The sequence below is a fragment of the Penaeus vannamei genome, chromosome 43 (genome assembly GCF_042767895.1).
Source record: "Penaeus vannamei isolate JL-2024 chromosome 43, ASM4276789v1, whole genome shotgun sequence".
Lineage (NCBI taxonomy): Eukaryota > Metazoa > Arthropoda > Malacostraca > Decapoda > Penaeidae > Penaeus > Penaeus vannamei.
In genome coordinates, this window is record NC_091591.1 from 15,977,612 (window position 1) to 15,992,666 (window position 15,055).

At 45.0% G+C, this 15,055-nt stretch overlaps 1 protein-coding gene across 1 annotated transcript; it reads right to left on the reverse strand.

Annotated features, from left to right (window-relative positions):
• Positions 1-2,145: 2,145 nt before the first annotated feature.
• Positions 2,146-14,075, reverse strand: LOC113806061 (uncharacterized). Its single transcript, XM_027357166.2, has 3 exons — positions 13,764-14,075; positions 5,165-5,350; positions 2,146-4,569 (listed from the first exon to the last, which is right to left on the reverse strand). Exons 1-3 carry the CDS (start codon positions 13,764-13,766, stop codon positions 3,178-3,180), a joined length of 1,581 nt encoding a protein of 526 aa, XP_027212967.2. The 5' UTR covers positions 13,767-14,075; the 3' UTR covers positions 2,146-3,177.
• Between the last annotated feature and the right edge of the window lie 980 nt (positions 14,076-15,055).

Consider the following 15,055-nt stretch of genomic DNA (forward strand, 5'->3'; position numbering starts at 1 on the left):
ACAGGAAGGAGGAGGGATGCTATAAGAGATACTGCTAAATAATATTGTTTTTGATAATAACATACCACATTTCCTATATTTTGCAGATTTTTGATAATCTGTTAATACAAAGGCAGGTATCTCGCAGACAGTTCCCAGCAAGTTGATTGATTTAGGTACAGTACTAACATGTCCAAGACTTATATGCGGACATTTCTTGTGTAACCAGCAGTAATAAGAGTGGAAATGTGGCCATTTTGTGTGTTTTGTCATTTTGGAATGTTTAGGAAATGAAAATATTGCTACTGATATTTAATTGATAAACATATTTAGAGAGCAAAGTAATAGAGAAATCAGTATTAGACAACCAATGCAGTTTCCATATGAAATAAAATCCGAAAATTCAGTGTTGTTTACCATATACCTTGGTAATCAATGTATTTTTATTAGGAATATTGATGAAATTATTTTCTAGTATGCATATCATAATGATTATATGAAACTGCTGGATTCCATTATGTTCTAACTTGATTTTTAAAAAATTCCTAATGCTTTTAATATAAGCATAGTGTTGGTAGGCAGTCAAGTTCTACTCACACTATGCAGGTAGGTCTATGAAGTCCACCACATTGCTCATATGGCAGTCCAAAGTTAGGCAGAAGCAGATGGTGGATGATAAACCCTAATGTGTTTGCGATACATGCATAGATGAAAGGAAAAAAGACATTAACACATATTGCAGGCACCTTTTCGCAGGGTAGTCAGATTCCAGACAACGATGAGCAAGGGTAGTCCACAGTATGAGACATGAGGCTGAAGCAGAATTTCTATTTTGTACTTGTGGAGAAGTGTGCTCTATGCTTTTTTCTGATACAGTCTTAGAAGGATGTGCAAGTGAACACCGAAGGAGATAAGAAAATTTCATGAGGCAATCTTTTTTCATTTTTATTTTTCTGCAGTTTAGATAATTTTAAAGCAATCAAAAAGGAAAGCATACTGGTTTAGTTGGCAAAAAATATTTTTATGGTAAATTCATGGAGGATTATTGTTATATGAAAAGGATCAGTATGCATTCCAGTTAACCTTCGTTATTTACATAAACTGAAAAATTATTATATTTGAAAGTAAAATACTAAATGTTTTCATACTTGCTACTTGTGTATTGATATAAAATGACTGCACACGTAATTCAACTGAAATGATTGTAGCATACAAAAAATACCACGCACATAAGGTATGGTGTAAAAAGTTGCAACATATTTATTCCATCACATTTCTGGCAAAAGTATCAAATCTGAGTTTGCATGGTATTCAGTGTCACAGACTGAGCATCTCTAACACTTGGTACTTGGTAATTTTATCTAATATTCTCGTACTGCAAAAGAAAACAAAAAACAAAACAAAACAAAAAAACACTGAGGCTATATCCTTGCCCACATCTGTTCGCAACATTTATGGTAATTTGCACTTTAAAGGGCAAACTGAAGTGGTGCTAAAAAATAAAGTTGAATGTTTTTAAAATACATGATTTCGGCACATTAAAGAAGTGAAGTAAAGGCAAGGAGAACAAGGAGAACAAATAGAACTGGAAGGTAACAAATGTGTCCAGTATTGAAAGAAAATGCAATTATGCCGCATAAATATAACAAACAAAGGTGAGGTTGAATTCGTGTAAGCTAGAACTGATACTCTCTATCTGAAGACATAATTGAAAAATAAGCAATACTGAGAAAAATGAAGAATGCTGCAATTGAGTAGTTTAACACACACACACACACACACACACACACACACACACACACACACACACACACACACACACACACACACACACACACACACACACACACACACACATACACACACACACACACACACACACACACACACACACACACACACACACACACACACACACACACACACACACAAAGAAAGTAAAAGCTGTGAGTAAAACGAAGATATAAAATATTACTACATTCTTTTGGCAATGTTAAGGATTTTACAAGGGTTTACAAGGATCATCTTGCATGTAGTGACATTCTCAACTCGATGCGGCTTTGTCACTTAACTTTTATAGCATAAGATATAGGAAGGATAAGAAACAATTCGAATATTTCAGTGCCTGGAAGATGAGATTGGAATGTAGGTATTAAAAAAAATATATCGATGTAAAGTATTTATTGTGGATAATAAATTTACATAAGATGGCAGGTTTAGCATGAGTGGAAATGTTATTCCACTGCTTTCGGGTAGATTAACAGTATTAAATGAATGTCTATTGAAGTTAATAGCTTCTGTTCTTTATTCTCAGTTCGGGAAGAATTGGTTGTTGAACAGAACATCTTTCAGTGAACATCAATGAGTAAAATCAATATATCCATACGACTGTTTTTTGAAGGCTTAGGGAATCTAAACAGAATATATTAAACTGGACATATATTCTTTGCCACTTTCTACTGACCTGCGTAGAAAAGTTATGAATGAAAATTACAAAAAAAGAAAAAAACGAAGCACAAGATTCTTGTTAAGTGTTTTTTTTTCCTACCATTCTTTTTTATTCATGTCATTTCTCCATTTGTAATTTTCTACTGATACAGTAAGTTATACAAACTATATAATGAAATTTCATGTATAAAATGCAAGAGAATCCGTCTAGCAACAAATATAAGAGGCTGTAATTAAACATGTGATTTTTATATATTAGAAAAAAGTAAATGAATTTGGCACAATAAGAATTAAGATCAGTATAAAAGGAAAAGCCAGAGACGGAAGCAATATATCACAAACTATGAATGCAGACACGTTGGAACAAGTGTAAAATGTAAACACAAGGCTTCTTTTGGCTTCTCGTATCTTCCACGAACAGCTGATCGAAAAATGCCGTTTTGCAGCAAGCTTTGAAAGTAAAAGAGCGATAACAATGAAGCAAACAGTCTCTTAAAGCTTGTCAGACATATACATACAATTTAGATTGATCGATGTGCATGTATTATTTACACGATAACAATGCCAAGCAGATTTCTACAAATGCTGTGCTTAAGTATCAAAATATTGCATATGTACACTCGGTATGTAACACCCTTTTTTGTAACATTTCAGAATATTTGTAAGATGGACGCGTCGCCAAGGAAGCCCGTGGCAATCCTAGCAGTAGATGGCATTGGGTCGACCTCCGTTTTCCGGCGCCTTCGGCCTTCAGCCACGGCTTCTTGATCTCGACCTCGTACTTGCTGCCTCCTCAGCGCCTGTGTCGGATCTCGCCCTTCCTCGAGAGCCTCTTGCCCTCCCGCGGGTCCTAGTGCCTCTTCCTCTCGTGGCGGCGGCAGGAGGGGCGGGGACGTCGGTGAGGTCGGGAGACTGGGCCTCCTCGGGCTCCTGAGGGCTGGGCAGGGAGGGTTCAGGGCTGCCTGCTGGGGCCTCGCTGGGCTCAGGTGCTGTTTGGACTTCGGGGGAAAGCTGTGGGGCTTCGAAGACGTCCCCCTCGTCCAGAGGGAGGTAGGTGGGGGCGCTGGAATCTTGAGGGATTTCGATAGGGAGGTAAGTGGGGATGTCCTCTGGGGAGATGGCTGGCGGGGGAGTCACGCTCTCGGCCGGCTCAGCGACTTGGCCCTGGGTGATAGGGTTTGGGAGGAGCACAAAGTCATCGACCAAGGGTTCGTCCGCCAGCTCGATCACCGCTGCCTCCGTCCGCTGCGGAGCTGTCCGCTGAGGCGCTGTCCGCTGAGGCGCTGTCCGCTGAGGCGCTGTCCGCTGCGGCGCCGGCCTCTCCTCGACCGAGATGATCTTTGGCGTCCTTTCCACTGCTGGAGGAATTGGCAGTGGCGCAGTTTCCCCTTCTGGGTCAGCGCTGATTTCTTCAACACCTGACGGGCCTCGTCTGTCCTCTTGCTCAGCAGTCTGCACTGGCGCTGGCAGTTCCTCGGGCTCGGCGCGTTCCGGCTCCACGTCGTTTCTCTGCTGGGGACGAGGCCGAACCTTGATCTTCCTGGCAGGTTGTGGGCCAGCGAGGCCTTCGGCTCTGGTGGGGACCGGTTTTCTTGGGGTCTGTGGCTCTGATTGGGGCTTACTTAAGAACTGGGGTCTGTCCGAGCTGTTGGGTCTGTTGGGCTGGGGTCTGTCCGCGTCGCTGGGTCTGTTCGGGAGCTTCCTTGGTGGTTGGGGACCCTCGGAGTCGTCGGGCCTGAAGGGAAGTTTCCTGGGGAGCTGAGGGCGTCTGGGTCCACTCGCGAAGTTGGGTCGTGCGTCTTGGTCGTCATCGGAGTCCCTCGGTCTGCCGGGCAACTTCCTGGGCAGTTGGGGGCGATTGGGGTTCGTATTCCTGGGCGGCTCCCGCGGCTGCTCGTCCCGGGGCGCCGGAGGCCGGGCGGCGGGGGCGGGGGAGGAGTGCGCCCTCTGCTGGCTGACGGACGTCGGGAAGCTGAACCGGTGGACGATGGGGATGCTGGGCGGAGGGCCGTCGTTCTTCCTCTTGGGGGAGATGCGGGGCGTCTCCCGGAAGCAGCAGAGGTTGTAGAGGGCGCAGCAGAGGCCGGGGCGCTCCTCCACCACACTCACGTCCCCGGAGTTCACTCGGGGAAGGCAGTCGTGCTGGGAAAAAGGGATATGGATGAGATAATTCACCCTAAAATGGAGTATGAAGTAGTTAAAATGAATACCCTATTTTTGAATAGTAAGCGTGAAATAGAGGCTAATCACATTTTTTTTTTGGCAAAGTATTACAAAACATGGTAGGTTAATTATCAACATTTTTGTTGCATTTTGCAAGGTCATGATACTACTCATCTTGAATATGTGAAATCCTTCTCTAATGACTGACATTCTTCTTAAACTTTCTCTTCCCTTCCCTTCCTCTTCCCCTTTGCCCTTTTCCTGCCTCTATCTCTCCCTCCCCTGTCTCCCTTCCTTCCTCATCCCTCCCTCCTCTCCCCTTTTCCTGCCTCTCCCTCTCCTTTCCTCTATCCCTTCCTTTCTCACCCCCCCTCCTCTCCTCCTTTCCTCCCTATCCCTCCCCTGTATCCCCTCCTTCCTCATCCCCCTCTCCTCTCCCCTTTTCCTACCTCTCCCTCTCCCTTCCTTCCTCATCCCCCCTCTTCTCCCCCTTTCCTGCCTCTATCTCTCCCTCCCCTGTCTCCCTTCCTTCCTCATCCCGCCCCCACCCCCTCACCCTCACCCTCACACTCACCACGCACGAATCCGCAAATTCCTGACAGCACGTATTGTGGGACTCGCAGCAGTACGGCCACAGGTCCTGAGGCACGGCGGAGCAACCGTGGCGACACACCTCCATGTCCACTACGCCCGTGCTCTCCGCCACACCCACCGCCATCACCAACAGGCTCACCGCCCACCACAACCGCCCACTCTGGACCTGGGTGAGAGAAAGAGGAGGGATTAATGTGGAGGATATGGGAAGAGAGGGGAGGGGAGGGGGAGGAGGGAAAAGGGCGAGAAAGGGGAGGAGAGGGATTGAGGGAAAGAGAGAGAGAGAGAGAGGAGGAGAAGGGGAGGGGGAGGAGGGAAAAGGGCGAGAAAGGGGAGGAGAGGGAGGGAGGGGAAGAGGGAGAGAGAGGGGGGAAGGTGATGGGAGAGGGAAAGGGACGAGAGAAGGGAGGGAAAGAGGCCAGATAGAGAAGGGAAGGGAGGGAGAAGAAGAAAGAGGGAGAGCGGAGGAGAAGGGAGGAAGATGAAAAAGGAGGAAGAGAAAAAAGAGGGAAAGGGAAAGGAATGAAGAGGAGAGAAGAAGAAAGAGGGAGAGGAAAGAAAGAGAAAGAAAGGAAGAGGTGAGAGAAGGGAAAGGTATGGGAGAGGAAAAGAGAGAACCGCAAGGAAGAGTAGATGGAAGGGGAGAAGAAACGAGAAGAGAGGGAAATGAAATGAGGGGAAGAGGGAAGAGAAGAGGAGGAAATGAATGATGGGGAAAAGAGGGAGGAAGAAGGAAGAAAAGAGAAAGAGAGAAAGAAAAGGTATGGAGGAGGAGAAATAAATGAAGGAAGAGAGGAAGAAAAGAACCGAAAAGAAGACGCGAAGAGAAGAAAATATGATAAAAGAGGAAAGAAAGAAAAAAAGGTAAGAATAGACAAAAAAGGAAAAAGATGAAGAAAAGATAGAGAAAGAGAGAAGAAAAGAAAAGGAAATGCAAGGAGAACGAAGGAAAAATAACTTTTTTACATATATAATCCTGTTTTACTTATTTAGGCCTATTTTGAATATGATTTATGCAGTAACACGTTTCTCTCGCTCTGTGTCAAGAAGGATCTGTCAGTTGCGACATCTTTGTCCTTGTGCATGTGTGCGTGTGAGCGTGTGCTTGTGTGTGTGTGTGTGTGCACGAATGTGTTTGTGTGTTTTTTTGTTTTGTTTGCACGAGTGTTTGTGTGTTTTTTTTTGTTTTTTTTTGTTTTGTTTGCACGAGTGTTTGTGTTTTTTGTTTTGTTTTGTTTTGTGTGTGTGATTGTGTTTGTGTGTATGCTCGTGTTTTTTTCCTGTGTGTGATTTTGTTTGTTTGTGTGTGTATGTGTATGTATGGGGGTATATGTGTGTGTGTGTGTGTGTGTGTGTGTGTGTATGTGTGTGTGTGTGTGTGTGTGTGTGTGTGTGTGTGTGTGTGTGTGTGTGTGTGTGTGTGCACGAGTTTGTTTGTGTGACTGTGTGTTTTGTGTGTATGGATGTTTGTGTGTGTGTGCTTTTTGTTTTGGGTGTGTGCTCGTGTTTTTTTTCTGTGTGTGATTTTGTTTGTGTGTGTGTGTGTGTGTGTGTTCGTATGTGTGTGTGTGTGCATGCGTTCATATACGTATGCGTACGCACTTCTGAATCAATGTGCATGTGTGCGTATAAACGTACATCTGCTACCCTCCCTCCCCCTCCCTTTCTCCCTTCCTCCTTCCATCCCTCCCTCTCCCTCCCTTCTTCCCTCTCCCCCTCCCTCCTCCTCCCTCCTCCCCCTCCCTCCCTCCCTCCCCCTCCCACGTGCGCAAGTGTGTCTCACGGGCACCGTTTCGCCTCGAAGGGAAACTGGGGCAGGTCGGCCTTGACGTCGTCGTCGTCCTCCACCTCCTGATGTGACACTCGAAGGCCTTTTCTCTCTCTCTCTCTCTCTCTCTCTCTCTCTCTCTCTCTCTCTCCCTCTCTCTCTCTCTCTCTCTTTGTCTCTCCCTCTCTCTCTCTCTCTGTCTCTCCCTCTCTCTCTCTCTCTCTCTCGCTCTCTGTCTCTCCCTCTCTCTCTTTCTCTGTACATTCTCTGTTTGTATGTACACGTACATACAAACACACACACACAAACGTATACATACACGTACAAAGACAAACAAACAAACAGAAACAAGCACACACACATACACGGGCACATACAAAAACACACAAACACACACACGCGCAAGCACACACACACACACTCATTCGATATTTCTATAACAAATTCTTTCGCCAAACCCACACCACCAAATCACAGCATCGGGCCAGAAATCCGACGCTTAATAAAACAAGAAAAGAGAAGAAGAAGAAAAGAAGAAGAAGAAGAAGAAGAAGTAGAAGAAGAAAAAAGAAGAAGCAAAAATCGCATTTTTTTTTTTTTACTCGTTAGCAACAACGGTAGAAGGGGCGTGGGGGGGAGGGGGGGGTAAGGGGAGAGAGGGGTAAGGGGGGGGAGGGGGGGGGTAGGGGGATGGGGGTAACGGGGGAGAGAGGGGTAAGGGGGGGAGGGGGTATAAGGGCAAGAGCAAGAGCCAGGTCATCGCTCTTCGACCTCACGAGAGTTGAAAGTTGAAATTGAGTGAAATGTAGAGGCGTAGAGGGGAGGGAGGGGGAGGGAGGGAGGGAGGGGGATGGAGGAGGGAGGGGGGTGGGGTGGGAGGGAGGGTAGGGAGAGGCAGAGGGGTGGGGGAGGGAGGGAGGGGGAGGGGAAGGGGGGGTGGAGGTCAGAGTTCATGAGGATCCATGTTAGGAGGTTGTTTTGAAAAGCTCTTTCTGTCTTTTATTATTATTATTATTTTTTTTATCTCTCTCCCTCCCTCCATTTCTTCTCTCTTTTCCCCTCCCACCTTCTCCCTCTCCCTCCCTACTGCCTCTCTCTCTCTCTCTTTCTTTCTCTCTCTCTCCTCTCTCTCTCTCTCTCTCTCTCTCTCTCTCTCTCTCTCTCTCTCTCTCTCTCTCTCTCTCTCTCTCTCTCTCTCTCTCTCTCCCTCCCTCTCTCTCTCTATCTCCCTCTCCCTCCCTCCCACCTTTCTCTCTCTCTCTCTCTCTCTCTCTCTCTCTCTCTCTCTCTCTCTCTCTCTCTCTCTCTCTCTCTCTCTCTCTCTCCCTCTTTTTTCCTCTTTACTGAAATTATTAATCATCAGAATAGATATATATAATAAATAAATGAATAAATAAAAGTAGAATCCACAGAATCAGGAAGAAAGAAAGAAAAAACTTGATCGTGTATCAGTGTGTATCTATGTGCGTTTGTGTACGTAGACTAATGTGTACGTAAATGCAAACTACAAGTCGCAAGAGAAGGAGAGATGAAAGAAGGAAGAGAAGAAGAGGGAACCGGAAAAAAAAGAGAAGAGGGAAGGGGAGAGAAGACGCGAAGAGAGGGAAATTAGATAAAAGGTGAAGGAAAGAAAAAGAAGGAAGAATAGACGAAAAGGGAAAACTGGAGAAAAGAAAGAGGAGAAAGAGAAAAGGACCATACTATTTTATTCACATATTCGATGGCAGTTTAGAGTCACCACACTGAGTCACCATACACCATACTTCTTCACAAAGTCCCAACGGCTAAAAGTCACCATATTAAATACTCATACACCATACGCACTATACTACATCATGCCACATCCCCAACAGTCAAGACCCACCATAATGAACCATCAAACATCATATCCATCATACCACATCATCATAAATTCCCCACAACTTAGACAACACCCCATTCACGCATACAGACACTATACCATAACACCACACACCATAGTCACCACACCAACCACTTTACACCCCATTCACACACACAAAGACACTATAAAACAACACCACACACCGCAGCCACCACACCAACCACGGTACGCCCCATTCACACACAAAGACACCATACCACAACACCACACACCATAATCACCACACCAACCACGGTACAACCCATTCACACACACAGACACCATACCAAAACACCACACACCACAGTCACCACACCAACCACGGTACACCCCATTCACACACACACAGACACCATACCACAACACCACACACCACAGTCACCACACCAACCACTTTACACCCCATTCACACACACAGACACTATACCACAACACCACAGACCATACCACGACACCACATAAACCACGGTACACCCCATTCATACACACAGACACCATACCACAACACCACACACTACAGTCACCACACCAACCACGGTACACCCCTTTCACACACACAAAGACACTATACCACAACACCATAGTCACCACACCAACCACGGTACCCCCCATTTACACACAGAGACACCATACCACAACACCACACGCCATAGTAACCACAACAACCACGGTACACCCCATTCACAAACACAAAGACATCATACCACAACACCACACACCATAGTCACCACACCAACCACTTTACACCCCATTCACACACACAAAGACATCATACCACAACACCACACACCATAGTCACCACACCAACCACGGTACACCCCAATCACACACACAGACACCATACCACAACACCACACACCACAGTCACCACACCAACCACGGTACACCCCATTCACACACACAAAGACACCATACCACAACACCAACCACGGTACACCCCATTCACACACACAAAGACACCATACCACAACACCACACACCATAATCACCACACCAACCACGGTACACCCCATTCACACACGCAAAGACACCATACCACAACACCACACACCATAGTCACCACACCAACCACGGTACACCCCATTCACACACAAAGACACCATACCACAACACCAACACACCATAGTCACCACACCAACCACGGTGCACCCCAATCACACACACACAGACACCATACCACAACACCACACATCATAGTTACCACACCAACCACAGTACACACCATGCACACACACAAAGACACTATACCACAACACCACACACCATAATCACCACACCAACCACGGTACACTCCATTCACACACGCAGACACCATACCACAACGTCACACACCGCATTCGCCACACCAACCACGGTACACTCCATTCACACACAAAGACACTATTCCACAACACCATACACCATAGTCACCACACCAACCACTTGTCACCCCAATTACACACACACAGACACCATACCACAACACTACACACCACAGTCACCACACCAACCACTTTACACCCCATTAACACGCAAGGAGACCATACCACAACACCACACACCACAGCCACCACACCACCACTTTGACTCACTCCTTTCACACACGCAAAGACACCATACCACAACACCATACACCATAGTCACCACACCAACCACTTTACACCCCATTCACACACGCAAAGACACCATACCACAACACCACACGCCATAGTCACCACACCAACCACTTTACACCCCAATCACACACACACAGACACCATACCACAACACCACACACCACAGTCACCACACCAACCACTTGACACCCCAATCACACGCAAAGACACCATACCACAACACCACACACCACAGTCACCACACCACCACTTTGACTCACTCCTTTCACCACAATCCCCCGCGTTCTGCACATTCACCATACGAGACTGGTTGTGTTTGGTGACATATTTAATATAGTGAAAGTGTTGACCCAACTCGAACCCCCATTTACACTCCTCACGAGGGGGAAAAAAGAGCTACACTCGATTTTGTATCTCTGCTTTGTAAGGCCTATTGTTGCTTGTCGTCATCGTATTCGGAACATTGTGTTTGTCCTTTTGTATTTCTACTGTAAGGTCTATGATTGCTTATCATCATCGTGTTTGAGACATTAGATTTGGCCTTGTTATCAATATTGTTATATCTTGTTATCACCATCACCAGCATCTACTCTCACTGTACAATACTATCAGTGTACGACCATCATTGCTAGATATCACCTTGCATTGATATCACATCTGTATCGTATTATATCGTGTATTCATATCACAATTCTACTAACACTATCATCTGCAATCACCATGCATTAATGTACTGTATTATCATCATTACCATGCAGTGATGTAGCAGCTACACTATAACCACCATCTGCTATCCCATTATTATTATTATGATCATTATTATCATTATTTGTAGTAGTAATAGTAGTAGTAGTAGCAGCAGTAGTAGTAGTAGTAGTAATAGTTGTATAGGTATTAGTATTAGTATCATTAGTATTAGTATCAGAATGAGTATTAATCTTAGTGTCAGTATTGGCATTAGCATTAGAATCGCTATTATTATTACTAATAATACTAGTATCAGTATTACCAGTACAATCACCATCACCTGCATACACCTTGCACTGGTATCAACATTACTTACTCTCACCATGCACTTTTACTGCATTCTTTACATTAACAAGGACAGGAATACTGATAAGGCACTCTGTGAACACGTTTTGAACAAGCTACTCAAAGAACCGCAACTGGAGCTCAACCTTTATTCTATTGTTAGGAACAAAATGCTAATTCACCCAAATTTGCTTCGATTTCATATATCTGAAATGTTAGTCAATCAAATATAAAAATAATTTCTAACCACAACATCTATTCATTTCAAACATTTTAACTATTCTTAAAACACAAAAACATTTGATAAACTAGTTAGATCAATCAAATAACTAAAGCAGATTTCTTTATACTAAATATATCAAGACACATCTAAAGAAAAGTAATTATAATAAGCCTTCATAAGACAGTGTTTAACAGTTTAAAATTGATAAACTAAATGTAGTATTATTTCAAACTTGTATTTCTCTGTATACCAAACTACATCTGATTAAATATACAGCACCTATTACCTAACATAACCTATTCTAAACAAAAAAGACACCCGACTTGTACTACAACCCCTCATAACCACAGCAAATACCAATCTACAATCTACAACCTACATCACCTCACTTCAACTACCCAACCCATCCACAAACACCATTTGATTCTCTTATAATCAGTCCTACAAACAAGACATGGTTTCTATCTACTAACGTCTTCTAACCAAAGCCAATCTACTCCAGTCTACCTACCCCACTAAACCAGGAATACTTACGAGAACGAAGGCCTATCTACCCAACTACGCTAGGGTATTTGCTGGAACTAAGGCCTATCTACCTACCAAACTATAAAAGGGGAATTAACCTGAACGAAAGCCTATTTACGTACTCAACTATACCAGGAATATTTGCTCGAACTAGGACCTGTATACGTAACAAATTAAACCACGGATATTTGCTCGAACCAAGGCCTATGTACCTACCCAGCTGCACTAGGAAACTTACTCGAACCAAGGCCTATCTACCTACTCAACTACACTAAAAAACGATCAAACAAAGGCCTATCTATCTACCAAATCATAAAAGGGAAACTTGCTCAAACATAGGCCTATCTACCTACCTAACTACACCAAGATTACTTACTCGAACAAAGACCTATCTATCTACCAAACCACAAAGGGAAACTTGCTCGAACAAAGGCATATGTACCTACTCAACTACACCAGGAAACTACTCGAACAAAGGCCTATCTACCTGCTCAACTACACTAGGATTACTTACTCGAACAAAGGCCTATCTACCTACCCAACAACACCAAGATTACTCACTCGAACCTAGGCCTATCTATCTACCCAACACCAGGAAACTTACTCGAACAAAGGCCTATCTACCCACCCAACTACACCAAGACACTGGCTCGTTTTCCCTTCACACGGGCATCAATATCCTCGCTCTCACTCCCTTTCCCTCTTCTGTGACCAAGTACAAGATCGAATTTTCCGGAAAAACAAGTTGTCTCTCTGATTCTTTCCCTTTCCGTTGATTTCTCTCTGAATTTTTCTGTTTATCATCCTTTGTCGTTTTATTTATGTTTATTGGTATAACTGATTTTGGAACTACAATAATGGTTAAATGAATAGATAGACAGATATAATTTGGTATATACATATATATACATACATATATACATCACACACACACACACACACACACACACACACACACACACACACACACACACACACACACACACACACACACACACACACACACCAAAGCCTGCCAACGAGTTCCAATTCTTCCAGTCATGCATTCTTCCAAGTTACGTAAAAATGTAATTTCTTTACTTGTTTATTCGTGTCATGTTGGATTTTTTCCCGTTTTTTTTCGTCCAGGAATCTGTTCATTTTTATAAGTGTATACAGACAAACACACACGCATCCATTCACCCACTCTTACACATGCAGACACACACGCACTCAAACAAACACAAATAGAAGTTCGTGCACGTGGAGACACAGGCAAGCGCGCATTCCCGTACTGACAAGTGCCACTGACAGAACGTACAGCTATTCGATCAATATTCATTCTTTCATTTACAAAAAAGACGCACCGAGGAAGAACAGAAAGTAAGAAAGGACACACACGTAATAAAAAAGGGAAGAAAAGAATCTAAACATCGCATTTCTTGAAACTTATTCCACCGCGCGATCCACAGCATGGTATGGTCTCCCTCCACCCGTTCCTCGCACAGAGCCACAGAGCCACAGAGTCCCCCCCACAGCACTCCCCTCCTCGCAGCAGCCGGAGCGGGCACTCACCATGTTATCCGTGCGCGACACAGTACAGAATTGAAGGGACCGAAGGCTCCGGTCCCGCTATATCGCACGCCGCAGCCCTGGCTTGCCTTCTTGGGCGGTTGCAGGTGAGGTTAATACGTCGAGTCGGGTTTTTACAACTCGTCAACCTTGGGACAGAGTCTCGACAGACAAGCCGTAACTGACAGCTCGCGCCCGTCTAGCGACAGAGCCTCCACTGCACTCCGAAGGGCCTGGCCTGCACACAACGTTCCCGCCGGCGAAAGGCTGCAACGAGAGTGAGCGTCACGGCCCGGCGCGCTGTCCTGCACTCACAACAATCTTGGAAAGTCAGGTTGGCGACCTAGAATGGCGCCGGGCGACCTTGGCCCCGGACGCCAATCCAGCGCGCCTGGCGTTCCTGGGTTTCCAGCGTGTCTCCGGGGAGCTCGGCTTGCCTTCGTTCCCTCCTTCGGGCTGCTCTTCCCGGGCCAAGGGCTCACGTGTCGGTGCGGTTCCGTGTGCATTCCAGGGGCGCGTCGAGAGGCTGGGCGTTCGCTATCTCTGTCGGATATTGTTCCGGTCATCTTACGACTTTGGTTGGTTGTGGTCGTGTGGTGAGATGCTGACCAACAGCGGCTTTATTACTTCACTTCCGTGCCCTTTATCTCTCTCTCTCTGTCTATCCATCTATCTATCTCTTCTCCCTCTCTGTCTCCTTCCTCCCTCTCTCTCTCTGTCTATCCATCTATCTCTTCTCCCTCTCTATCTCCTTTCTCTCTCTCTCTCTCTGTCTATCCATCTATCTTTTCTCCATCTCTCTCTTTCTCTGTCTTTCCATCTATCTCTTCTCCCTTTCTATCTCCTTCCTCTTTCTATCTCTCTCTGTCTATCCATCTATCTCTTCTCCCTCTCTATCTCCTTCCTCTCTCTCTCTCTGTCTATCCATCTATCTCTTCTCCCTCTCTATCTCCTTCCTCTCTTTCTCTCTTTTTCTATCTATTTATCCATCTACCTACCCACCTACCATTCTATCAGCCTGTCTTCCCTGAACAAAGCCCGGGGTACCCATAGCTTGTCTTGTTTTCAAAGAGTCAAAAGTCAGAAGAAACTACAAGGTGTATTGAGTTAACAGCTATTCATAATTTGTAAAGTGCTTTCATAAGAGCCAAACTGGGCATGCATTTTTTCGTCTGATTTGGAACCTGTAGTGGGTTTAATTACATAAAATACTGAACTGGCAACTCATCCTCACTTTGGGAAAATCCGAATCGCCAAATCTTTTTATTTTAATAAACTAGGACTTAACACATGTT

What these genes read in the sequence shown, in the direction of transcription:
- LOC113806061 (XM_027357166.2), bottom strand. An exon ending in AATTTGCGGATTCGTGCGTG is followed by an intron (nt 4,570 to 5,164) that starts GTGAGTGTGAGG and finishes CCTTTTTCCCAG; the next exon opens with CACGACTGCCTTCCCCGAGT.